At 44.9% G+C, this 27193-nt stretch overlaps 1 protein-coding gene across 9 annotated transcripts in view; it reads left to right on the top strand.

Moving 5' to 3' along the window:
- Positions 1-23921, top strand: part of LOC118359613 (serine/threonine-protein kinase WNK2-like) — a 63249-nt gene extending 39328 nt beyond the window's left edge. For 4 of the 9 annotated variants that reach the window (XM_052481972.1, XM_035738161.2, XM_052481979.1 and 1 more), the window contains 19 exons: positions 32-70; positions 619-780; positions 6126-6455; positions 6898-6947; positions 7594-7756; positions 7838-7954; positions 11520-11690; positions 11874-11925; positions 12503-12601; positions 12887-13650; positions 14024-14075; positions 14210-14271; positions 14483-15123; positions 15503-15735; positions 15944-16162; positions 16852-16950; positions 19042-19086; positions 19714-20012; positions 20163-23921. In XM_052481972.1, the coding sequence (XP_052337932.1) occupies positions 32-70; positions 619-780; positions 6126-6455; positions 6898-6947; positions 7594-7756; positions 7838-7954; positions 11520-11690; positions 11874-11925; positions 12503-12601; positions 12887-13650; positions 14024-14075; positions 14210-14271; positions 14483-15123; positions 15503-15735; positions 15944-16162; positions 16852-16950; positions 19042-19086; positions 19714-20012; positions 20163-20483 (3918 nt within the window). In that variant the 3' untranslated portion in view covers positions 20484-23921. The remainder of the gene's footprint in view (positions 1-31; positions 71-618; positions 781-6125; positions 6456-6897; positions 6948-7593; positions 7757-7837; positions 7955-11519; positions 11691-11873; positions 11926-12502; positions 12602-12886; positions 13651-14023; positions 14076-14209; positions 14272-14482; positions 15124-15502; positions 15736-15943; positions 16163-16851; positions 16951-19041; positions 19087-19713; positions 20013-20162) is intronic. The other 5 variants (XM_052481973.1, XM_052481974.1, XM_052481976.1 and 2 more) reach the window with 5 other exon arrangements.
- The last annotated feature ends 3272 nt before the right edge of the window (positions 23922-27193 follow it).

Here is a 27193-nt window from a genome sequence, read left to right as displayed (position 1 = left end):
AGTTCTCTGATCCTGTTTTCATTTCTCATAGTACCAACTCGATCTCCACAACCCAGCTTTCCCGAACCAGGTAGATCTCCCTTCGCCTCAATACACACTGTCAAAATCACCTAAATAACACTGTCGGAGGAAGAGAAAACAAATGCACTGTACGTCCTTTGTGTCAGATGAACAGTGTTTAGTTATGACAATACTGTTGGTTTGCCTGTCTTTGTTGCTCCTGGGATGAGGACGTTGGGGTTGTTTAGGTGCTCCTGGGATGAGGATGTTTGGTCAATCACAGAGCAAGTAGTAGGAGTTTCATCTGAGCGTGGCCAAACGGAGACATAATGGGAACTATAATGAAAACAATAGTTTTTATCCGCTGTATCTGCCAGCGCCTCAGTCCCTCGGGCCTGTTCTGTGTCTGGAGTGTGCTGCAGTAACAGCCACATATGCTGGCTGACTCCAAGGACAGGATGGGAAATGTGAGCCTGATTCTGATTGGGTCAATAGCAGGAAAAGCAGATATCCAATTGAGAGATGTAACCGGAGGCCGACCCCTCACCCCACTTCTTGTTCTCTCGCTCTTGTTCTCGCTCTTTTTCTCTCGCTCGCTCTCTTGTACTCTGTCTATAGAATGTCCCTGGGGGTCAAAGCCTTCCCCATCACCACCAATCATTATCTAGTCTGCCTGCCCAGGCACTGCCTCCTCAGAAGCCATTGGCTCAGGCCTCTGACCCTCTGCAGTTGCAGCCACTACAGATGTCCACTTCTCTTCCACCAACACACCTTTCACAGGTAACCCCTCCCTTCCACTTTCACTGCTACCAGGGATGGATTGTCCTCTATTCACTTTTTTTTTTTTTTTGGTACCATATTGTATGTAGGCAACTCTATGTACGTAGATGTGCTAATTACATTTTGCCACTAAAGTATAGTGCCAGTCAAAGGTTTGGACATCTACTCATTTAAGGGTTGAGATGCTTTGGAACGCAGAGTGAAGGAAAAGCATATGTGGGAACTCCTTCAATACTGTTGAAAGCATTCCAGGTGAAGCTGGTTGAGAGAATGCCAAGAGTGTGCAAAGCTGTCAAGGCAAAGGGTGGCTACTTTGAAGACTCTAAAATATATTTTTTGGGTTACTACACGATCCCATATGTTATTTCATAGTTTGATTCTACAATGTAGAAAATAGTGAAATAAAGAAAAACCCTTGAATGAGAAGGTATCCAAACTTTTGACTGGTACTGTATATATCTTTTTTTAACTGGCCTCCTCAAGCTGAGAATACTTTGGTTCTTAGTTGAGTATAGCTTGGGGTATCTCTTTGTCTGATGGCATCCTATACCTCATAGTGCAGTGCTTTTGTCAAAAGCTGTGCACTATATTGGGAATATGGTATGTTTGCCTTTTGCTTGCCTGATCGGTTTGCAGTATGGAACATAACTGGAAACACCATTGGGTTCCATACTCCAGACCCTGGTTTCTGATTGCTTTCATATTCTACCATTTTCTTCTCCCAGTTTCCCTCACCGTATCCCAACATCCAAGTGGTGACACCTCTGGCTGGATGTGACTCCTACCCTCACCCCTGCCATGTTCCCCAGTCCTACCCCTCCTCCACTGCCCCATCTCTGCCCCCTCTCTACCTCTCCCTAGGCCAGCCTGCCACTCTGCCCCCCTCTGTCTCGCCCCTTGCCCCCTGAACGCTCTGGTGCCACCCACCTCTGTGTCCTTGATACCCTCATCCACAACCCTGCTGGCCATGGCAGCACCCACACTGCCACAGCACCTGCAGATGTACCCTGCTGTTTTTCAACAGAGTGTTATGACACACCCCCACACACAACAACCTACTCACTCACACCCTGCCTCACTCCCTAGACAACAGAACACACAACTGCAGAATACGCACCACATGAACCCAGACCGTTCTGCCCTACCTGTTCAACACAACCCACACCCCACATACTCACACCCTGCCGCTGCACCTGAGCTTGCTCTGCACAGCTCTCAGCCATTAAGACAGGTAAATATACAGTGCCTTCAGAAAGTATTCATACGCCTTAATTTATGCCACATTTTGTTACAGCCTGAATTCAAAATTGATTTAAATAGATGTTTTTTCTCACCCATCTACAGACAATACCAATCAGGTTTTGCATATGTATTGAACATTAAATACATACATATATAATTTACATACAGTAGAAGTTGAAAGTTTGGACACCTACCCATTCAAGGTATTTTCTACATTGTACATTTCTACATTAAATAACACATATGGGATCATGTAGTAAACAAATGTTAAACAAATTAAAATATATATTTTAGATTCTTCAAAGTAGCCACCCTTTGCCTTGATGACATCTTTGTACACTCTCGGCATTCTCTCAACCAGCTTCACCTGGAATGCTTTTTCCAGCAGTCTTGACGGAGTTCCCACATATGCTGATTGTCAGGTAATTGTGGAGGCCAGGTCATCTCCTTCTTGATCAAATAGCCCTTATACAGCCTGGAGGTGTGTTGGGTCATTGTCCTGTTGAAAACAAATTATAGTCCCACTAAGCCCAAACCAGATAGGATGGTTTTGCTGCAGAATGCTGTGCCTTGAATTCTAAACAAAACAGTGTCACCAGCAAAGCACCATCACCCCACCTCCATGCTTCAAAGTGGGAACCACACGTGGAGATCATCCGTTCACCTACTCTGCGTCTCACAGACACGGTGGTTGGAACCAAAAATCTAAAATTTGGACTTCAGACCTTCAACAGTCTAATGTCCATTGCTTGTGTTTCTTGGCCCAAGCAAGCCTCTTATTATTTGTGTCCTTTGGTAGTGTTTTCTTTGCAGCAATTCAGACATGAAAGCCTTATTCACGCAGTCTCCTCTGAACAGTTGATGTTGAGAGGTCTGTTACTTGAACTCTGATTTGGGCTGCAGTTTCTGAGGCTGGAAACTCTAATTAACTTATCCTCTGCAGCAGAGGTAACTGGGTCTTCCTTTCCTGTGGCGGTCCTCATGAGAGCCAGTTTCGTCATGGTGCTTGATGGTTTTTGCGACTGCACTTGAAGAAATGTTCAAAGTTCTTTACATTTTCTGGATTGACTGCCCTTCATGTTTTTAGAGTAATGATCCTGTCCTTTCTCTTTGTTTATTTGAGCTGTTCTTGCCATAATATGGACTGTTTTTTACCAAATAGGGCTATCTTCTGTGTCTGGGTAGCCTAGTGGTTAGAGCGTTGGACTAGTAACTGAAAGGTTGCAAGTTCGAATCCCCGAGCTGACAAGGTACAAATCTGTCATTCTGCCCCTGAACAGGCAGTTAACCCACTGTTCCTAGGCAGTCATTGAAAATAAGAATTTGTTCTTAACTGACTTGCCTAGTAAAATAAAGGTTAAAAAATAAATACCACCCCTACCTTGTCACAACACAACTGATTGGCTCAAACTCATTAAGAATGAAAGAAATTCCACAAATTGACTTAACAAGGCACATGTTATTTGAAATGCATTCCAGGTGACTACCTCATGAACCTGGTTGAGAGAATGTCAAGCGTGCAAAGCTGTCAAGGCAAAGGGTGGCTACTTTGAAGAATCTCAAATGTATTTAGATTTGTTTAACACTACCTCATGAAGCTGCTTGAGAGAATGTCAAGAGTGCGCAAATAGATGACACATCTCTATTCAACGCTGGTTTGACCAATCGGAATCCATGCCTCAAGATTGTTTTGATAATGCGGACTGGGATATGTTCCAGGTAGCCTCTGAGAATAACATTGACGAATATACGGTGGCGGAGTTCATCAGGAAGTGTATAGGAGATGTTGTACCCACTGTGACTATTGAAATCTACCCTAACCAAAAACCTTGGATAAATGTCAGTATTGGCGCAAAACTGAAAGAGCGAACCACTGCATTTTACCATGGCAAGGTGAATGGGAATATGGCCGAATACAATCAGTCTACTTTATTTCCCCGCAAAACATCAGTACGGAGACAGTGGAGTCTCAATTCAATGGCTCAGACACGAGACATATGTGGCAGGGTCTACAGGCAATCACGGACTACAAAACCAGCCATGTCGCGGACAGTCTTGCTTCCGGACAAGCTGAACACCTTCTTTGCCCGCTTTGAGGATAACACAGTGCCACCGATGTGGCCTGCTACCAAGGACTGTTTGCTCTCCTTGACTGTGGCCGACGTGGGTTAACCCTCGTAAGGCTGCCGGTCCAGACAGCATCCCTAGCTGCATCCTCATAGCATGCATAAACCAGCTGGCTGTAGTGTTTTAAGGACATATTCAATCTCTCCCTATCCCAGTCTGCTGTCCACACTTTCTTCAAGATGTCCACCATTGTTCCTGTACCCAAGAAAGCAAAGGAAACTGAACTAAATGACTATTGCCCCATATCACTCATTTCTGTCATCATGAAATGCTTTGAGAGGCTAGTTACCTGACTCACTTCAATTTGCTTACTGCCCCAATAGATCCACAGCCCTATCTCATCTGGACAAAAGGAATACCTATGTAAGAATGGTGTTCGTTGAGTATAGCTCAGCATTCAATGCCATAGTATCCTCCGTGCTCATCATTAAGCTATGGGGCTTGGGTCTGAACCCCGTCCTGTGCAACTTGGTCCTGGACTTCCTGACTGGCCAGACCCAGGTGATGAAGGTAGGAAACAACACCTCTTCACTGATCCTCAACACAGGGGCCCCACAAGGGTGCGTGCTCAGATCCCTCCTGTACTCCCTGTTCACCCATGATTGCGTTGCCACATACGCTTCCAACTCAAAAATCAAATTTGTAGATGACACAACAGTAGTAGGCCTAATTACCAAGAATGACTAGACAGCCTACAGGGAAGAGGTGAGGGCCCTGGGAGAATGGCACCAGTAAAATTACCTCACTCGACGTCAACAAAACAAAGGAGCCGAATGTGGAATTCTGGAAACAGCAGAGGGAGCACGTCCCTATCCACATCAACGGGACCGCAGTGAAGGTAGAAAGCTTCAAGTTCCTTGGTGTACACATCACGGATGATATGAAATGGTCCACCCACACAGACTGTGTGGTAAAGGTACAACAGCACCTCTTCAACCTCAGGAGGCTAAAATTTGGCTTAGCCCCTAAAACCTTAGAACTTTTACAAATGCACAATTGAGAGCATCCTGTCAGGCTGTGTTATGGCAACTGCACTGCCCACAACTGCAGCGCTCTCCAGAGAGGTGGTGCGGTCTGCCCAACGCATCACCTGGGGCCAACTACCTGCCCTGCAGGACACCCACAGCACCGTTATTGAGCCATCCTCAGTTTTCTCCTTACACAGACATTAAACTATTTTTAAAGTCACCATTGGCCTCATGGTTAAATCCCTGAGTGGTTTCCTTCCTCTCTGGCAACTGAGTTAGACAGGAAGCATGTATCTTCGTAGTGACTGGGTGTATTGATAAACTATCCAAAGTGTAATTAACTTCACCATGCTCAAAGGGATATTCAATGTCTTTTTTTTGTTTTTGTGTCCATCTACCAATAGGTGCTCTTTTGAGGCATTGGAAAACCTCTGGTCTTTTGTGGTTGAATCTGTTTGAAATTCACTGTTTTGACTGCGGGACCTTACAATTATCTGTATGTGTGGGGTACAGAAATGATGAAGTCATTCAAAAATCATGTTAAACACTGTTATTGCATGTAAAGTTAGTCCATGCAACGTATTATGACTTATTAAGCACATTTTTAATACTGAACTTATCTAGGCTTGCCATAACTAAAGGGATTGAATACTTAATTTTTAGCTTTTCATTTTTAATTAGCTTGTAAAAATATCTAAAAAGAATTCCATGTTGACATTATGGGATATGTGTAGGCCAGTGAAAGCAAATATCAATTTAATCCATATTATATACTGGCTGGAACGCAACAAAATGTGGAAAAAGTCAAGGGGTGTGAATACTTTGAAGGCACCGTAAGAGGGCTGGAATTTAACCAAGGTTTTTATGGTATAACTGGAGTCGGGTACCATATCTGTTTTTCCATACCTAGCTATTCTTTTTGTGTATGTTGACATGATAATGTTGACAGCATGTTCATGTGGCATCCTCCCCTACTATAATATACTTTGTTCCTCCCTACCTCAACAGGTCAAGCAGCAGACCCAGCTTCCAGATCCAGTCCACCCCTCCCAGCCTACCCATCCTGCAGTTTTCTCCTCTCCCATACATAGTGGACCGGACAGGGGCACAGTTGCTGCCGCAGCCCAGCTTGACCAGAACCTCAGCCAAAACCTGTCTCAGCGTCAGGCACTAGGCCAGAACCAGAGCCAACCCCAGGCTCCAGCGTCACAGCCGCCAGGCTCCCAGACAGCAGGACCTGGGCTTGCCAGCACCAGCTTGACACAGCAGAACCAGGCCAGTGCCAGCACAGGGACCACGGTCACCTCGGCACAGCCTCTAACAGAGTCCAATCTGGAGGTATGGAGGACTGACCTGACCTATACGTCCCCACCCTAAGCCCTCAAATCCCCCCTCTACCTGTTCCTCAAACCACATCACCAATATCCCTGCACGCCAAATATCCGCCCCAACCATACATTGGTTAAATTGTGCCTTTTGGTTGCATTTGTTGACACCTTATTCAGTCACGTTATCTCATTAGCTAACTAGCTTACCACCTGGTAACTTTCCCAGTATATCTAAACATTTGGGGGCACAGAAAGGATAGTTTCTTTTCAGGAGATCAAAGATAATAGGAAGTGGTGCTTTTTATATGTTGTAGAAACCTAATATTCCACAACTCTCCCTCATCTCTGTTTATGACCTAGCTAGTAGTGACACACTCAATGTTTCCATGCTCTGTTCACAGCATGAACAGCCCTTCATCCTGTTGTACTCACTTTGTTTGATTTGTCTGCAGGATCCTGGTGCAGATAAGCAGGCGTCAGGGGCCAGCTACTCCTACGACAGGTATGATGGCTATTTGGTGGTGTGGTAGGAGACTTGTTCAGTGACTCTGATCATCCTCGTCTCTCAGGATAAGGGTAATCCAACTATTGTAAGGTTTGGTGGTGGGGCATCAGTGGTAGTTGCTTAGCAACGGGCATCCCATAGACATCACTTATGGTTTTGGAGAGTGCTAGCAAGAGAGCGAGTGTTGCCCAGGCTTGTTGTGATGCAGGATGTGGTGGTTGATGAATGAAAAGAACAGAGGGATTGAGTGTTGTGGAATGCAGCCTGGTTTTCTGGGCATGTGTTCTGTTCTGTTGTCTAGCACTATAGTATAGAGGCATACCAATTTGACAACTGGGAAATCTGGATACTGTTTCTGCTCCCTAATTTAAGTGTTATAAAGAACGGTGTGTAACAAAGACCCTTGTCTCGCTTTATTATAAACTATTTCTCTTGAAGCCGAAAACGTGTGGGCTTTCCCTTAATCCACCACCTGGTTTAGTTTCGGTACGCAGCTGACCCTTAAAGTGCACATCGGAGAAGTGTACACACTGTTCAGTACTCTGGTTTCGTGCAGGATTTTAGTACTGTCTCAACCCACTGCGTTTGACTTTGAGTTGGTTGACTTTTCCTTAACATTGTCTCCCGCTCTTCTGTAACCCAGTGTGAACTCCGATGCCACCTCAGGGAAGGAGATGAGCGATGGTAATGAGGGGGGACACGGGTCAGGGAAGGGCGAGGGCAAGGTCCGGAAACCCCACCGCCGCTCCACACGCACCCGCTCACGCCAAGAGAAGATCAACAAGCCCAAACTCAGCATGCTCAATGTGAGCACAGCACATGCATACAGAGTCTATCAATCTGCACACCACACATCCATGTCTGACCTCTGTTCCTCCCTGGTCCAGGTGTGTAATACAGGGGATAAGATGGTTGAGTGTCACTTGGAGACCCACAACCACAAGATGGTCACCTTCAAGTTTGACCTGGACGGAGACGCACCTGAGGAGATCGCCACTTACATGGTACGGTTAGTGGAAACGCTTGCAATGGCACATAGTGTGTTCTGAAAGTATTCAGTCACCTTCCCTTTATCCAGATTTTGTTATGTTACAGCCTTATTCTAAAATGGATTAAATAAAACATTTCCCTCAATCTATACACAATACCCCATTATGACAAAGCAAAAACGGGTTTATAACTTATATACATAAGTATTCAGACCCTTTGCAATGACTCAAAATTGAGCTCAGGTGTAACCTATTTCCATTGATCATCCTTGAGATGTTTCTACAACTTGATTGGAGTCTACCTGTGGTAAATTTCAATTGATTGGACATGATTTGGAAAGGCTCACACCTGTCTATATAAGGCCTCACAGTTGACAGTGCATGTCAGAGCAAAAACCAAGCCATGAGGTCGAAGGAATTGTCCGTAGAGCTCTGAGACAGGATTGTGTAGAGGAACGGTACTGGGGAAGGGTACCAAAACAACTTAACTTTAGCATTGAAGGTCCCCAAGAATACAGTGGTCTCCATCATTCTTAAATGGAAGAAGTTTGGAATCACAAACTCTTCCTAGAGCTGGCTGCCCAGCCAAACTTAGCAATCGGGGGGGGAAGGGCGTTGGTCAGGGAGGTGACCAATAACCTGATGGTCATTCTGACAGAGCTCACAAGTTCCTCTGTGGAGATGGGAGAACCTGCAAGAAGGGCGACCATCTCTGCAGCACTCCACTAATCAGGCCTTTATGGTGGCCAGTAGCCAGACGAAATCATTCCTTAGTAAGGCACATGACACCCCACTTGGAGTTTGCCAAAAGGCTCCTAAAGGACTCTGAGAACATGAAACAAGATTATCTGGTCTTTGGCCTGAATGCCAAGCGTCACGTCTGGAGGAAACCTGGTACCATCCCTACGGTGAAGCGTGGTGGCAGCATCATGTTGTGGGGATGTTTTTCAGCGGTAGAGCCTGGGAAACTAGTCAGGATCTAGGGAAAGCTGAACAGTGCAGAGGTCCTGAGTGCTCTCAAGCAGGTTCTCAGACTGGGGCAAAGTTTCACCTTCCAACATGACAACGACAGCCAAGGCAACGCAGGAGTGGCTTTGGGGCAAGTCTCAATGTCCTTGAGTGGCCCAGCCAGAGCTCAGACTTAAACCTGATCGAACATCTCTGGAGAGACCTGAAAATAGCTGTGCCGCAATGCTCCCCATTCAGCTTGAGAGGATCTGCAGAGAAGAATGGGAGAAATTCCCCAAATACAGGTGTGCCAAGATTGTAGCGTCATACCCAAGAAGACTCGAGCATGTAATCGCTGCCAAAGGTGCTTCAACAAAGTACTGAGTAAAGGGTCTGAATACTTACACTACCAGTCAAAAGTTTGGACACCTACTCATTTAAGTTATTAGTAGTTATAGTTATAGTTATAACTATGAAATAATACATATGTAATCATGTCGTAACCAAGTGTTAAACAAATCAATATATTTTAGATTCTTCAAAGTAGCCACCGTTTGCCTTGACGACAGCTTTGCACACTTGGCATTCTCTCAACCAGCATCATTTGGAATGCTTTTCCAACAGTCTTGAAGGAGGTCCCACATATGCTGAGCACTTGTCGGCTGCTTTTTTTGTCACAGTGGTCCAACTCATCTCAATTGGGTTGAGATTGGATGATTGTGGAGGCATTACTCCATCACTCTCCTTCTTGGTCAAATAGACCTTACACAGCCTGAAGGTGTGTTGGGTCATTGTCCTGCTGAAAATATATTATATTCCCACTAAACTCAAATGGGATGGGAAGGCGTATCGCTACAGAATGCTGTGGTAGCCATGCTGGTTAAGTGTGCCTTGAATTCTAAATAAATCACTGACGGTGTCACCAGCAACGCACCATCACACCACCCCCATGGTTCATGGTGGGAACCACACATGCCGAGATCATCCGTTCACCTACTCTGAGTCTCACAAAAACATGGCGGTTGGAACCAAAAATCTCAAATTTGGACTCATCAGACCAAAGGAAAGATTTCCAACGGTCTAATGTCCATTGCTTGTGTTTCTTGGCCCAAGCAAGTCTCTCTTATTGGTGTCCTTTTAATAGTAGTTTCTTTGCAGCAATTTGACCTTGAAGGCCTGATTCATGCAGTCTAACTGTTGATGTGTCTGAAGCATTTATTTGGGCTGCAATCTGAGGTGCAGTTAACTCTCTAATGAAGTTATCCTCTGCAGCAGAGTTAACTCTGGGTCTTCCTTTCCTGTGGTGGTCCTCATGAGAGACAGTTTCATCATAGTGCTTGATGGGTTTTGCCACTGCACTTGAAGGAACTTTCAAAGTTCTTGACATTTTCCAGATTGACTGACCATTTCTTAAAGTAATGATTAACTGTCCTTTCTCTTTGCTTATTTGAGCTGTTCTTGCCATAATATGTACTTAGTATTTTACCAAATAGGTCTATATTCTGTATACCACCCCTACTTTGTTACAACACAACTGATTGGCACAAACTCATTAAGGAAAGAAATTCCACAAATGAACTTTTAACAAGGGAGAGAATGTCAACGGTGTGTAAAGCTGTCATCAAAGCAAAGGGTGGCTACTTTGAAGAATCCCAAATAGAATATGTATTTAGATGTAACACTTTTTGGGGGAGGGGGTTACTACATGATTCCATATGTGTTGATGTCTTCACTGTTCTGCAACGTAGAAAATAGTCCAAATAAAGAACACTTGAATGAGTAGGTGTCAACTTTTGACTAGTACTGTATTTTAAATGTGAAATTCCTGTATTGTTTTTAATACATTTGCAAATATTTCTAAAAACCTGTTTGTCATTATGGAGTAGTGTGTGTGTGTGAGTGGGGGGAAAACTATTTAATCCATTTTAGAATAAGGCTGTAAAGTGAAACCAAGTTGTCTGAATACTTTCCAAATGCACGGTAAAGCCATGGGATTTGTGGAGAAACTATTTTTTCCTTACATACACTTCTACAGGCTTTTGAGACACACAAGCACAGACTCACTGATTTGACACCCCTACACACAAGCTTGTGTAGTCCTGAATATCCTTATGAACACCCACTTATGTTGTGGGGCTGCTGCACCTACAGATGCACACAGTAGCTCCAAAAATGTTCCACCACGCCCCAGAGAAAGTGTTACCTCTTTCAGCCGGCTTCCTAAACTGTGTTTGTGTTCTCTGCCTGCTAGCTCCTAGTGAGGGAGATGCTCTTTCATGTCTCAAGGCACTGAAACTCCCTATGATGCTGTTCTTTTCCACTGCATTGCAGCAAACTGTCTCCTCTCTCTCTAAAAACTCCTGTTCTGTTCATTTTGGGTGGGTACACTTTTTTTTTTGTATGTGGATTCCTATTTTATTGCACATGATTTTTGTGTTTCAATCCCCCAACATCTTATAGATGTTTCCAAAACTGATACCTCTGGCCCAGTTTTGGAAAGGCAGGTTTCAAACACTTTTTAGTGACTCATTCAATTCACATAGGCCTAGTCCAATATTTATCAAAGGAAAGTCCATTTATTACCAACTTAAGGGGATTTAATACTGATGGATGGTCTCTCTCTGTCCCCCAGGTGGAGAATGACTTCATCCTGCTCCTGGAGAAGGAGATGTTTATAGAGCAGCTGAAGGACATTGTGGACAAGGCTGAGGATCTGCTGAGTGAAGACACGGAGGGCGAGAGGAGCTCTGACCACATGGGCAGTCCTCAACAGAGCCACGGAACAGTCATACTGGGGGGAGAGGTGAGGAGGGTGGGGGGGGCAATTGGCACCCTCAAAACACTCAAGATGACTCTGAGCAGGGCTGCCAACAAACCATCCGGGGGCCAACATGATGACATTGTTGAGAGAATCCGGTCAAGCTTCGTTATCTAGAAGTTATACTCTTTAGCGCCAGCCATTTATAACGATTCTTTCCCTTTCTAGGGTTCAAAGACTGCTACACCTAATTCACCACAGCTTGTTTACCAGCAGAACGGTAAGGTTTCGCTACCTCCTGGCTACACATTGTTTGCAGGCTTTTGCTCAAGCCCAGCTGTAACACATCGATTCAGGAAAATCAACTAATCATGGTTTTCAAATGATTTTTAATTATGCATGTTAGAGATAAGCTGGAACAAATGCCTGCACTCCCTGAGGTCTTCCAGGACCACTAATCTTCTAGTTTCTCAACCCACTTCAGATGCATTACATAGCACATTACAGCTTCTCCCTGAACCTCCAGACACAGCAGATTAAAATGTTCTGGGAGGTTGTCAGGAGTGGAGATGAAGAGGGTGACTGGTTGTTTCATAGGGACTGCAATCTCTCTTCAGCTCTCAATCACTCTTATTTCACATCTCTCTGGCCTATATTTCCATGTCTTCCCCAATCAATCTCTCTATCCCCCGTTCTCTTCCTCTAAACATAATTTGGTAGTTTATAAATTTGACTCTCTTTCTCCTGTATTTGCATTTCATCTGAATTTCAGTGCATGGGTCCCTTTCTAGCTCTATTCTGTTGTTGCTAGTAGATCTGGATCTAGGAGTGTGTCTTTGTCTCTGTGTACTTGGCAGTCCTCCACACTGGGAAGCGCTGGTTCATTATCTGCCCCGTGGCCGAGACGCCCACGCCAGACAGGGAGAAGACCTCATCAGACGCCTCTACAGCCAAGGGTGCGTGTACACACACACACACACACACACACACACACACACACACGGGTGAATAAAGCTGCGTGTGTGAGAGAATGAGCTAATGAGTGTGTGTTGTATGTGCTGTGTAGGGGTCAGTTATGTAATGCTAGTGTGGCTGTGGTGAAGGGCAGGCTTTGTGCTCTAACTGACAGAGCTCTGATGGGGGAAGAGATGTAATACCCTCACACACCCACAGGACATCTCTCTCCTTGACTCCACTCTTTAATTTCATCTCTTCTTTCTCCCTTGCTCTCTCTGCTACAGAGGCTCCTGATATGTCATTGTCTAGGTCCAGCTGCAGTACTCCTGTTCCTGCCCTGACCACCACAGCCCCTACTCCAGCCCCTTCTGCCCTCTCTGTACCTCAGAGCTCTATTCAGCCTCAGGACCCCAATGTGGGCAAGGCCAGAATGCAGCAGCCCCAGGCCTCTGGAACCAAACCCACCACCAATAGTACCACTGCTGCTGTGGGCCACCACAAGCCCTGTGTCTCCATGGTAACAGACATCCCATGCTGCCCCATTGTTCCACCCGTGTCTCTGGATGTGAATGGGGTGGGACATAAAGGGGCGAGCAGCTCTTCCTCCTGTCTACCCAATCAGGGGGCCAGCCTGTCAGGAGACCCGCCCCGTCTGGGCTCCCACCAACCTGTGGTCTTGCAGCAGCCCTACTCCACACCCAGCATGGTGGGTGGAGGAGGTGGAGCCACAACACCATCACAGCCCCAGAGTCCAGCCCACCAGGCCTCCCAGCAGCAGGATGGACCTGGTGGATCTGGGAGTGGAGGTGGTGGGGGCCTGGGGGAGTCTGATGGAGAGGGCCCCCCCAGGGTGGAATTTGTGGACCGCACAATCAAGACTCTCGATGAGAAGCTGAGGAACCTGCTGTACCAGGAGTATGCCCCATCTGCTCCCTCCAGCACCGCCTCAGACCTCCAGGGCTTCAGCACAGAGGGGGTCAGCTCTCCCCTTGTCCCTGACAGCCAGACCATCACAGAGGGGGGGCTCCCCAGGAAGGGAGAGCTGCTGGTAAAGATGCACCGTGTGTGTGCGCACGCGTATTCCGATTGGGGCAGCTGCAGTGTTTGATCTGATGTCTGTGTGTGAATCCCTAGTGTGATATTGATTCAGCCATTGACTGTAATCACTGGCAATTATAACTCGCAGCCTTTTGTGAGACTGGTACTGTGTTTAGCAGAGGAAGTAGAGCTCAGGGTTGCTGGCCAGATAAAATACATTATACTCTGCACTCATGGCGGTTTGATCTCTGATGCGGGTTGTGTGGGTGGGATGGCCGTTGATATATTTAGACACGGCAGCGGTCAGAGAAGGACAATGGCTAGACAAACACCCTGTAACCCTCATACTATTGACCAAATACCCCTTTCCCCCCCACTCTCAGCCTCAGATCCCTGAGCGTACAGATAGTTTGGATACCCGGAGTGACTCTGCAGGTAAATAACATCCCAAAACACACTTTTTCTATGAAATTATCCTATGTATTGTGTATCTATTTTGGACTATTTAGGGGAGACTCCAAAGTGATTCAATTGTTTTAATGTTTCAATATTTTGTCACGCCTGTAAAGGTGTGCTGAACACTGACATGATGGGCAGTTCCAGTTCCTATGGCTCCAAGAACCGTTTTCAGGTAACTTTACCATAGCTAAACATTCTGAAAAGAGAAGCCATCTTGAGTAAACCAAAGTTTACTTCTATTTTATTAGATTTAATTATTCTTCTGACGTAGGTAATATTTTTCTCAAGATTTAGATCTAGTTAACAGTTTATTCAATACGATATTAAATGTTTAAATAGTTTACTCAGTTTCAATTTGATCATGGTCTTTTCTCCCCCTCCAGATTGTCCCCACTCCTCCAGATGTCATCATCCGTCGTTTAGAGAAGGGCAGAAGTCTCAGCACCTGCAGCTCCACGGCTCCCTCTAGTGGCTCGGGGGGCTCTCACGCTGCAGCTGAGGGGGGAGGACGGCGAGACCAGGTGTGTATGGCCGTGGGCAGGTTCTCAGTGATAACCACCGAAGAGGGGCTGGAAAACACAGCTAAACCTCACTGTAGCCACCGCTACTCAGCCCCGCCAGACTTCTACCAGGACACTCCCAGCCCCAACGCCACCCCCACCCTGCTCCCACGCGCCCACACTGCTGATGCTGCCACGAACTACTCCTTCCACTTTGACTCTGACTCAGGGGAGGAGGACACCAGTAGTTTAGCCCCTCCCCCTGCCCACCACAAGCCTCCAGTCCACGCACTCTCGGAACACAGCGGAAGTGACCTCATGAAGAGGGCGGTGGCCTTCCTGCGCCGCACGGGCCGCAGCAGCAGTGTGCAGAGCTCTGATTCGCCGAGCCGGCAACCAGCGGTAGCGAATGGCCACGCCCTCTCGCGGCCTGGACCCGGCCTCGCATCGTACATCAGCAGTGACAACGATTCTGAGTTTGAGGATGCGGACATGAGGAAGGAGCTGCAGAGGCTGAGGGAAAAGTATGTGTACACACACACACACACACACACACACACACACACACAAATATGAATTCATACAGGGTCAATGTTAACCCATTTGAAATATAGCAAACTATCAACCACTGTAACCTTCATAGCCCTGGATAGGTTTGTAGCCCATTACACGGCAGGTAGCCTAGTGGTTAGAGCGTTGGACTAGTAACCGAAAGGTTGCAAGATCGAATCCCCGAGCTGACAAGGTAAAAATCTGTCGTTCTACTTAACTGCTATGTAGTGACCTTTTTTAAATTGTATGAGTCAATATAATCAACAGTTCTCTCCAACTGGGGGAGGAAATGGAATACATTCTTCCATATTATTGCATGTAGATTTTCTCTTGCACTCTCTTCCTCCCCAGACACATGAAGGAGATCTCAGAGCTGCAGGCGTTCCAGAGGAATGAGATCGAGCATCTGTATAAAGAGGTGGGGAAAGCCCTGCCGCCTGGTGTAGGCCTGCTTCACGCTGCGCCCCCTAGTGGCCGCAGACGTAGGGCCAGCAAACACAAGCTGAAGGCGGGCAAGCTGCTCAACCCCACGGTGCAGCAGCTGAAAAACAACCTGAACACCACCACCGCCGGTGAGAGGAAAGGTGTGTGGGTGTGTCAGACAGTGGTGAGAAGATGGGAGAGAGGTGTGATTGATAGAGGGGGATGAGAGTAGGTGGGAGGAGAGTGAGAGAAAGGTGAGTTTGTGAGCAGATTTGGGAGGATTAGAAATGTGGTAATAATAAATGAAAAATGTATCCCCACTTCACCATAAAGCTGGCTCTGTGGCTTATCTGGTATTTCTCTCTGAAGGTGAGAGTGCACCGGGCTTGTCTGGCTCTCCAGCTAAGAGCTCCATCGTGTCTGATGGCTCTGCCTGCTCCAGTGGCAGCAGCAGTAGTACCAGCAGCACTCTGCCCAGCACGGCCCCACAACCCGTTCAGACCCAGCAGCCCTGTTCTCTCAAGGGCTCCCTCTCCTCTGACAGCATCTATGGTGGTGGCATGGCCACACACGCTGGCCCAGGGCAAGGTACCTACACACACATAAAGGACAAGGTATACACACTGTGGCATAGCACACACATTTGGCGTATACCTGTACCTAAGAATGCATCTCACCTCTCACTCACTGGATAATATACCAAAAGAAAACACACCCAAATGTGTCACTCACTGAGATGTGGACACATACTCAAACACACTGATTTGTACTGAGGAACAACTGAACAAGAAGAACAACACAAGACCATCAGCTTCAGTATTCTAAGCTCTAATATTGTAAACTGTCTGAATCGGAAGTCTCATAAGGAGACATGGTAATTGCTGCATTGCAAATAGTCATGATTTCAGTCTTTCATCCAAAGCAAATGTTTTTAGGCAAATGTACACAAGGTGAGAGTTGCATCACACGTCTCCCATGCCAAAATACTGCCACTATACTGTATACAGCTTCCATTGAGGTGTCAGCAGTTTTAACACTCATCATGGTAAAGGTCTGGATAGGTTTGGGAAAGGTAATCTGACCAGTGCATAGTGACAACTTGTTCCTGTAGTGAATGTGCAGGCTGTCTCTTGTTGCTCGTTTAGCCCATGTGGCTGTACCCTGTACTGGTGCTGCTGCTGTTAGTGGTGGGGGTTTCTCATCCCAAGTCTCTGTGCACTTTTACAGAAGTGTCTCTTTGTTTCTTCTCTTCTTCCCTCTTCTATTAATTTTTACAGGATGGACGGTATACCACCAAACGTCAGAGAGAGTGACCTATAAATCTAGTAGCAAACCGCGTGCTAGATTCCTCAGTGGACCCGTGTCTCTGTCCATCTGTTTGTATTTGTTATTTTCTACTTTTCTTCACACATCCCATCCCTCTCCTCTCTTTATTTCACCTCTATCTTTTCTCTTGACCAGAATGTATGTTTTTAGATAGTGGATCCTCTCCCCTCATCCTCACCCTCTTCACTACTCCCTATTCCCAACACAAGCGTATGTCTTTTGTGTTTTGTCCTCATGGCTTTCTCCCCTCAGCCCTAAGTGGTTTTGGGTTTAGACCTTCCTCCATACAAACGCTTTGCGCACTGCTTTAAACAGACTCCAAAAAAGCATCCCAGCTAACAACAAATATTCCCACAACTTTAGAGAACGTTCCCTTTGGAATGTTTCCAACAGACCATTCCCTTAATGTCAAATAGAACGTAATTATATTCTACAAACATTTGTGTCCAGTTAAGAGAATGTTCCATCAACGTACCACCATACACAGAACATGGTTGCCATGTTCTCAGAATATAAAATATTAATGTTCTGGATACGTTAATTAGTATGTTGCAAGAATATTCCTGTGTCCAGTTTTCTGTGAGTTAGGAGAATATTCCATCAACGTCCCACCAAATGGCAACTATGTTCTGTGTATGTTTGGATGTGACGTTGAAGGAATATTCTCATAACCCACAGAGAACTGGACACAGGAATGCTCTTGCAACATTCTCATGAATCCTGTCTAGAAAAAAAAAATTAGAACATTTTAATATTGGCAACAATGTTCTGTGTATGTTTGGTGCCATGTTCTAATAACCCTCTGAAAACTGGACACGAATGTTCTTGCAACCTCTTCATAAAACACGCCTAGAACACTGTTGTATATTCTAAGAATGTTGTAACCACGTTCTAGATAAGTTCTCTTTGACATTAAGGGGATGTTCTAACTTTAACACCAAAACATGCGAAGAGGTTCTCAGACTGATTTTGCTAACATAGATCAAATGTTCCTTTAACTAATGAAAAACTGGACACTCAAACTTTAGGGGAACAGTACAGGTTATTTTACAAAAACATTCTCTCTCCCTAGAATTGTTAGCTGGGATACTGTATTGTCATAGAGCTAGTCTTCTCCAAACATGAGCGACGCTAGATCTGAAACCTGAGCGAGAGTGTATCCTATGTGTGTTTTAATGTGTGTTTTAATTTACTCACTTCCTTAATTGTATGTCTCGAATTGAGGCGCATTGGCCCACAACCCCTCTGTATACCAAGAGAAAAGCCAGCCCCTGATAGCCAGCCAGGTTCCAGAGAGGCTTGCGTTGGTCGAGGTCCCTCTCTCTCATATTTGGACTGGGAGGACGGTGCAGGCAGGCGGGGGGCAGGGCACTCAAGGAGACTGGCTCCTGCAAAAGGGCTGTATCATCAATATTATCTACTTTCTCTTCTCCCGCTTTACCTGCATGTCTTGATAAGTGCTGACTCTGATGTGCTCCGGCTATAGTCTCTATGTGCTTTTTTTGGTTCCTTTATGTTATGTTTCACAGGCATTGTTGAACTGTTTACAAATTAGCTTCAGGGGACTTGTTACTCCAGTAATTACAGTATTAGTGATTCGGCTCTCCACTGTGTGTGTGTGTGTGTGTGTGTGAGCTTTACTATCAACACTGCATTTTCCATTATAACCTTTAACATGCCATGTAATAACTGAAATAATACAAGCCTGGAGCCTAAAACATTGACTTATTCCAAGTAAGTTTTAAAGAAAAGTTTTAAACATGACAATAGGACAGGAGAAGTTTACTCGGAGCATATAATGTGAAGGTCTGAGGTAGTGTTGACCTGCCCCAGCTTACTGTGGACCAGTCTTCTCCGAACCACCTGTACTCTAGCACCATACCCAGGGCCTTCTCTGTGTGTTCTGGCTCCTTTTATTTTATTTCCGTTAACGTTTTGGAATGACTGCACAATTGAATAGGACCTAGTCTTTCCCCCACTCCCATTACGTCTCACTGATTTTTAAACCCCCTTCTCCACTCCTTTCTCTCCTTAACCGATTTGGTAGCTGTGTGTGGCTTGAAGCAGCTTGTCCACAGACCTGTGGTGTTTAGTGTGTCCCGGCCTAACTGTTTCTGTCTCTGTGCTGTTTTACCTTATAGGGTCCACACTGAAACGACTATGTCTAGGCAAAGAACGCAGTAGTAGTAACTATCTCATTTACTTCTTTCTGTCTTCTTCGCTCTTTTTTTTCTGTTTGCATGTGCACCTGTTTATATTCACGTGTTGTGTTTGGCACTGGAAGAAAACATGCCAGATGTTGTTGAAAATGTTGGGCACTGCTGCACAAGGACTGTCACCTTCATAGATTGATTTGAATCCTTTTTTAAATTTAGTAGTGCATGGCGGTGTTTGGCCTAAATTTTAGTGCTCAATAATGAGACTTGTGTGGTTGTCAGCATTAATGGTTTCTGTTTGTCTTACTGTGGTAGATCGGTTGGGTGGGTGGTTGGGGTTCAACCATGCTATAATCCTTTGGCTGTTGGATTTGAGGGGGGAAAAAAATGACATTTGCTGACCAGTAAAATGAGATCACATTTCAACTTTCTCCAGAAAATGATTACCAATCAAAGGGACATTTAAGGTACACTGAAAAACAGAAACTCCCTCATTCCCAATTAGTTGGCCTATTTGAGTAAATATACAGGCTCTACCCAGGCTGAAAGTAGTTAAAGTGCCTTAATGGACAACTGTAAAAGGCCTAACAAACAGCAGCCAATCGATTCCATCGGTAGGGTGTAACTGGGCAGAGTTTACAAATCTTTCTGTTCTAGGGTCTTCTCACGGCGCCAGTGCAACTCCGACAGCGTCCAATCAGCAACAGCCACCAGCTGTTCCCACCCCTTCGTCATCTCCTCAACCAATGGCGGCTCTAGCTCAGGCCCAGACGAACAACAGCAACAACAAGAAGCCAGGCACCTTCACGGACGACCTGCACAAGCTGGTAGATGATTGGACGAAGGAGACGCTGGCGGCCAATCAGCCACGGCCCTCTCTGAACCAGATCAAACAGCAGAGACGCAGGCAGGACCTGGAGGGCCGAGCCACGCCCATGGGAGGAGCCACACAGGAGGTAAATGGCATAGTCTTAAGACTTTTTATGTGTTTTTCTATCACCAGTGTGGGAGTTGCAGCCTACCGTGCTCTCTTTTAGATTTTCATCAAAAAGCAGTTGACAAAAGTCCCTGTACACAATGTTAAACATCCCCTTTGGTTCTTTCAGGTGAGATGTGCCATCCTTCCAAACAAGTTCCAGCTGCCTCTGTCCTGTCCACTGACCGTTGTAGGCTTAGCCATGCCCACTGACCTGGGCTCCAACCCCTCTGCCATGCTCCAGCCCGGGTACCTGGTACCAGCAGGTCCTTATGGAGGGGTTGTGCCCGGCCCCTTATACCCCCAGCAGTGGTCTGGTATGCCCAGTCCTGTGGGGATGATTGGGGCAGCGGGAGGAATGCCCTACCCCACCATGGCCAACCCAGGGTTGCAGGCATACCCCCTTACCCTGCACAGCCCTGAGAATGGCCCTAACACCAGGACTACCTAATGTGACAAATAGCACCATCTTGCACCCAGAAACCCCACCCCATTGCACCTGATGCTCAAAACAGACTGCCCCCAGTGTTCACCTCGATCTCAGCACCCTCACATCAGGTCTTACCTAATTCTGTGCTAATAAACCTAACTCCACTCTGTCCCCCCTGGTTCTCACTCCAGGGTTACAATTGTAATGAAATCGGTAATTACTTTTAATGGGGTGACGGGATGGAAAATAGAATAAAGTAGGGCCCACACATTTAGATGCACCAACAAATGGCTTATGGGTCATTCCACCTTAAGAATCACAAGAGGATTTTGACAACCACCATCTCTGATTGTGCTAAAATTGTTTCTGTAGTTAGAAACATAAGATTAGCATTCCTCAAACAATTTGTTGAAGTATAATTTATCGCCACGCCCTTTTTTAAATTTCACTGATATTTAAGTGTTTATTAAATGGATCACATTTTCTTTACAACATTGGGTAGAAAACCAATGGCTTTGGCTCAAGGGAATATGTTGCATAGGATGAAGAAGCAATACTCAAAGTCATACATAGAGAACTGTTGCTGTATACTGGGTGGGATTGGTGTGGGGGGTCCGTAGGTGGTGTTTGACCATTTTTTTTTATTGGATTCCTTGTGTCTTACTCAATTGCAGGAAGAAGTTTGACCCAAATCGTATGTTTGGTACTATGTGAATCCTATACATTTAAAAGGGCCAATTTGGGTACAATCAATTAGCTTAATTTCTCAAATTTAAACAATGTTGCAAGAATGCCAATCTTATGTTTCTAACTACAGAAACGATTTCAGAACAATCTGAGATGGTGTCATGGCTTGCTGAAATGACATGGGATGACTCTTGTGTTGAGTACACATAAGAGTGTGTCTGAGTACTGGCCTCTACTTGACTGTACTACTCAACCCCTCCAGTGTTCCTATATGCAGGATAGTCCTGCTCCACTCTGCTCTGATTATGTGGTTTGATGCTTTATCAAAGAGTAACATGCATGTAAATAACTTGTGAGCTTGTGAATCTCCAGTGTGCAGGTAGATGTATAAACTACAACACCTGAAGTTTTCCTGTGTGTGCTTGTGCACAGTATAAATGTCCTGTGTGTGTGTGTGTGTGTGTGTGTGTGTGTGTGTGTGTGCGTGTGTGTGTGTGTGTGTGTGTGTATATATCAGAGTACCTACTGCTTTGGTCTTGACTAAACTCAGTCATACAAATAATATTAGCGGTCACCAATGTGACGTTTTCACCAAATCCATCAACCAATAAGCAGTAATGTTTTCAGAAAGCTTTTTATCGTTTACTAACGTTTTGTCAACCTTAATACACTACATTAGAAATGAGAATACAAGGGTTTAAGATGACAGGATACCTGTAGTTAAGGTGAAGTTCTCTGGAGGAGTGCCTTGAACATAGCTTTTTCTGTGAAATGAAGCCTGTCCAAATCACATGCATTTTATTTAATGGTGCCTTGAGTGCCACTTAATTTTTTTATGCTTTGCAGACACTTTTTGGTTTATATTTGAATGCCCTTGTAGCACTGCACTATTAACACAGTATATGCGTTTATTTAAGTAATAAAATCATGTTTTTAATCTTTTGTTTACGCCACCCTTGTGAAATTTAGAACGCCATTGACGTGAAATGGACAGTTGCCTTGCGAGAACAGGCAGTTGATGTAGCTATAGTTAATAAGAGAGAACATAAGTCAAAACCCACTCATTGGGCAGTGGTTAGTGGCATAGAGTTAGAATTCATAGAATTAACATTCCAATTCAAGTCAACGTTCCCCAATGGATGGATCAATTGAATTCTCATTCAATATTTGTAGGTCTGTTTTTAGAGGGGAGCCAGTAGTGTCCAGCTCAGAATGTAGCAGAGGCAGGTTTGCCGAGCGAGACTTAAAGTGCAATTTCACCCCTCCACCTAGCTTTCGTAGTGGCCTTGCCACACGCCTTATCCAGGAACCTGCAACGGGAGCTAGTTTTTTGTTGCCTTTTTAGTTCAACGTAAGTTACAAATCACAAAGAAAACACTAACTGCATTTACAACTGCAAAATATTTTCTGTTTGGCCAAGAGCATGGCTCCTGTTTATTAAACACGTGATTTAATTAGTGGAATTACCTCTTATTTACTCGTCTAATGTATTGTTTTGTGTTTCTTGAGCTTGATGTCGATGCTGCTAGTGTGTCTGGTGGATCCATTAAGAAGGAAAGGAGGCGTTAGGGTGTGTATCTCGTGGTACTTGATAACACGACACAAGCTGATACACATCCCTCCAGTAATAAATATATTTTTCACAGGATAAGTTTTCTCAATGAGATCTTCATGTGAAGCAGTGTTATTATATTGCCTTGTTGACATTATTAAATTATGAATCATTTCCCAGGTGGTTTTTGATACCCTGGCTTTCTTTTCTTTATGGTTTTGAGTGTTTGATTCCTCTGTTCAGAATGAAACATGGATACTTGATTGAGGAGAATTGCACATGACCTGTGTTCTAACCATAGCCTGTATGAAATGGGTTCCCAACTTGTAAAAATATGATCATGTGTGCCATTTGGCAGACGCTTTTATCCAAACTGACTCAGTCATGCGTGCATACATTTTTACATATGGGTGGTCTGGGAAATCGAACCCACAATCGTGGCATTGCAAGCACCGTGCTCTACCAACTGTTCAATATGTATCCCAACAACTGTACATAATGGGATTAACCTCCCCCTTATCCTCCTGACCATTGAAAGAGCAGTTCAGAACAGTTCAAACTGTTCAAATATTGTCCATACAGCAAGATTATTATTATTATTATTATACCGCCAGCTAGAAATCTCACAACCACCACACCAGTTAAAGGTTGCAGCACTCCAGTCCTGCAAAGCTGTGAATTGTACAGTTTTCCTGTAGTTAGTATTTGTATATATTTTTTTTTTTGTCCGTTTTTGAAATTTCACATCAGTGTTTGTTATTCCATCAATTCGGTTTGAATTGGACTTTTATAGGATATTATGCAGTCTTCTGCTTTGGTGAAATACTTCTAGTATTAAGAGATTTCTGTTCTCTGTTACCTGTATCTAACAGTAATGCTACACCTCCCTGTCTTATGCTTAGTGAGCAGAACCTCTGTTGGAATATTCACTGGGAGGCAACATTCAGATCCATAGAAATGAATTGTATAGAGCCAATACGATTATCTGAGGAATAGCGCACCGTGCTTCTGATCATTGCATTTCTATCAGTTCTGCGCAACATTGCCTCCTGTTGAATATGCACCCCCTTATGGAAGGCTTGCAAAAAAGCTCTGTGTGGGATTTGCTTCTGCCTGCTGTGCATTTCCCACTATACTACCTTACCAACCCAGTCAGCCCCACTCTAATCACAAAGACTGTACATGTTTAAAGAGATAAATAAACATTATTTTGTGCTTGATGATGTCCTCCCTTTATTCCTCAAGAATCTATTAAATCTAACTGATGGTTTTTATTGAGTAAAGATTTAATCATATTACTGAACAGATGTGATAAATTATCAGGTTCCCTTTCCCCAATAAAGTGTTGAGGGTAAGTGCATTATATTATGCGCATTGCTTATTTTCACAGGTTCTGGGTTGTGATTTGTCCATCTGACGCACCAGTAGTTTCCATCTGCATTGCATAAATCATTCCACTTCAAATCCTTGACCATTGAACAAAAATATAAATGCAACATGCAGCCAATTTCAAAGATTATACTCAGTTCATAGAAGGAAATCGGTCAATTTAAATGAATTCATAAGGCATAAATCTAAGGTTTTCACATGACTGCGAAGTTGTTGGATATTGGCAGGAACTGGAACATGCTGTTCACATCAATCCAGGCCATCCCAAACTTGCTCATTGGATGACACGTTTGGTGAGTATGCAGGCCATGGAAGAACTGGGACATTTTTAGCTTCCAGGAATTGTGTACAGATCCTTGCGACATGGGGCCATGCATCATCACACTGAAACATGAGGTGATGGTTGTGGATGAATGGCACGTCAATGGATCTCGTCACAGTATCTGTGCATTCAAAATGCCATCGATAAAATGCAATGTGTTCATTGTAGCTTATGCCTGCTCATAGCATAACCCCACGGGCACCATGGGTTCATAACGTTGAAATCAGCAAATCACTTGCCCACACGATGCCATACACGCTGTCTGCCATGGAAGAACAGGTGACTCAATAAGGAAGTGGTCAGGTTACGCGAATGCTACGCTACAGGACTGTTTTGCTAGCACAGACTGGAATATGTTCAGGAATTCATCCAATGGAATTGAGTACACCACCTCATTCACCGGCTTCATCAATAACTGCATTGACAACGTCATCACCAGAGTGACTACGTACATTTCCCAACCAGAAGCCATGGATTACAGGCAACATCCGCACAGCTAGAGCAGCCGCTTTCGAGGAGCGGGACACTAATCTGGACGCTTATAAGAAATCCCACCATGCCCTCAGACAAAGCGTCAATACAGGACTAAGATTGAATCCTACTACACTGGCTCTGATGCTCGTCGGATGTGGCAGGGTTTTAAAAATATTACAGACAACAAAAGGAAACCCAGCCACAAGCTGCTCAGTGACATGAGCCTTCCAGATGAGCTAAATGCCTTTTATGCTCGCTTCGAGGCAGGCAACACTGAAGCATTTCACAAGGGCACCAACTGTTCCGGATGACTGTTTGATCACGCTCTCCATAGCCGATGTGAGCATGACGTTTAAACAGGTCAACATTCACAAAGCTGCGGGGCCAGATGGATTACCAGGATGTGTACTCAAAGCATGTGTGGACCTACTGGCAGTGTCTTCACTGACATTTTCAACCCCTCCCTGACTGAGTCTAATGCCTACATGTTTCAAACAAACCACCATAGTCCCTGTGCCCAAGAAAGCGAAGGTAACCTGCCTAAATGATTTCCGCCCTGTGGAACTCACGTTGGTAGCCATGAAGTGCTCTGAAAGGCTGGTCATGGCTCACATCAACACCATCAAGCCAGAAACCCTAGAACAGGGGTTTGCAATTCCAGTCCTGCCTGATTCGTGTAACAGTTTTGCCCCAGCCCCAGCTAACACACCTGACTCCAATAATCAGTAAAAAAATATATATATTTTATTTTTATTTTACCTTTATTTTTTTAACAAATTCTTATTTTCAATGACAGCCTAGGAACAGTGGGTTAACTGCCTCTTCAGGGGCAGAACGACAGATTTGTACCTTGTCAGCTCGGGATTCAAACTTGCAACCTTTCAGTTACTAGTCCAACGCTCTAACCACTAGGCTACCCTGCCGCCCCAAATCATGATCTTCAGTTTAGAATGCAATTTGATTAATCAGCTGTGTTTGCTAGGGATGGAGAAAAAGTGTGACATCAATCAGGTCCTCGAGGACTGGAATTGCCTTCCCCTGCCCTAGACCCACACCAATTCGCATACGGCCCCAACAGATCCACAGATGACACAATCTTAATCACACTCCACACTGCCCTTACCCACCTGAACAAAAGGAACACCTATGTGAGAATGCTGTTCATTGACTACAGCTCAGGGTTCAACACCATAGTGCCCACAAAGCTCATCACAAAGCTAAGAATCCTGGGTCTAAACGCCTCCCTCTGCAACTGGATCCCAGACTTCCTGATGGGACGCCCCCATGTGGTAAGGGTAGGCAACAACACATCTGTCACGCTGATCTTCAACACTGGGGCCCCTCAGGGGTGCATGCTTAGTCCCCTCCTGTACTCCCTGTTTATCCCATGACTGTGTGGCCAAGCACAACTCCAACACCATCATTACGTTTGCTGACGACACAGCAGTGGTAGGTCTTATCACCGACAACGATGAGACAGTCTATAGGGAGGAGGTCAGAGACCTGGCAGTGTGGTGCCAGGACAACAACCTCTCTCTCAATATAAGCAAGACAAAGGAACTGATTGTGTACTATAGGAAAAGGAGGGCCGAACAGGCCCCCATTAACATCGATGGGCTGAAGTGGAGCAGGTCGAGAGTTAAGTCCGGGTGTCCGGTCTCAGACGATCCCACAGGTGAAGAAGCGGGATGTGGAGGTCCTGGGCTGGTGTGGTTACACGTGGTCTGATGTTGTGAGGCCGGTTGCACATACTGACAAATTCTCTAAAATGATGTTGGAGGCGGCTTATGGTAGAGAAATTAACATTCAATTCTCTGTAAACAGTTCTGGTGGACATTCCTGCAGTCAACATGCCAATTTCATGCTCCCTCGACTTGAGGCATCTGTGGCATTGTGTTGTGTGACAAAACTGCACATTTTAGTGGCCTTTTATTGTCCCCAGGACAAGGTGCACAACATTTGAGAGAAATACGCTTTTTGTGCATATGGAAAAGTTCTGGGATATTTTATTTCAGCTCATGTAATATGGGACCAATAATATACATGTTGCCTTATATATTTTATTTTATTTGCACCAAAGAAAAGTGATAGACAACAATACAGATGTAAAAAAACAACAACGAATATTACAAAAAAAGAAACAGTTTGCAGGTGTGGTTGGAAGCCCATGAGCTTATATGAAAACCACACCATGAAAATAAATACAAGACATCAGTATATTTCAAGGCCTAATTATCTTTCCTCCAGAAATGTGTCTGTTCAAATTGACCTCCAATGAAGATTCCACCCACCTCCACTTTTTGATAG

The sequence above is a fragment of the Oncorhynchus keta genome, chromosome 27 (genome assembly GCF_023373465.1).
Source record: "Oncorhynchus keta strain PuntledgeMale-10-30-2019 chromosome 27, Oket_V2, whole genome shotgun sequence".
In the NCBI taxonomy this organism is placed as follows: domain Eukaryota; kingdom Metazoa; phylum Chordata; class Actinopteri; order Salmoniformes; family Salmonidae; genus Oncorhynchus; species Oncorhynchus keta.
This window is presented reverse-complemented; position numbering and strand designations above follow the sequence as displayed.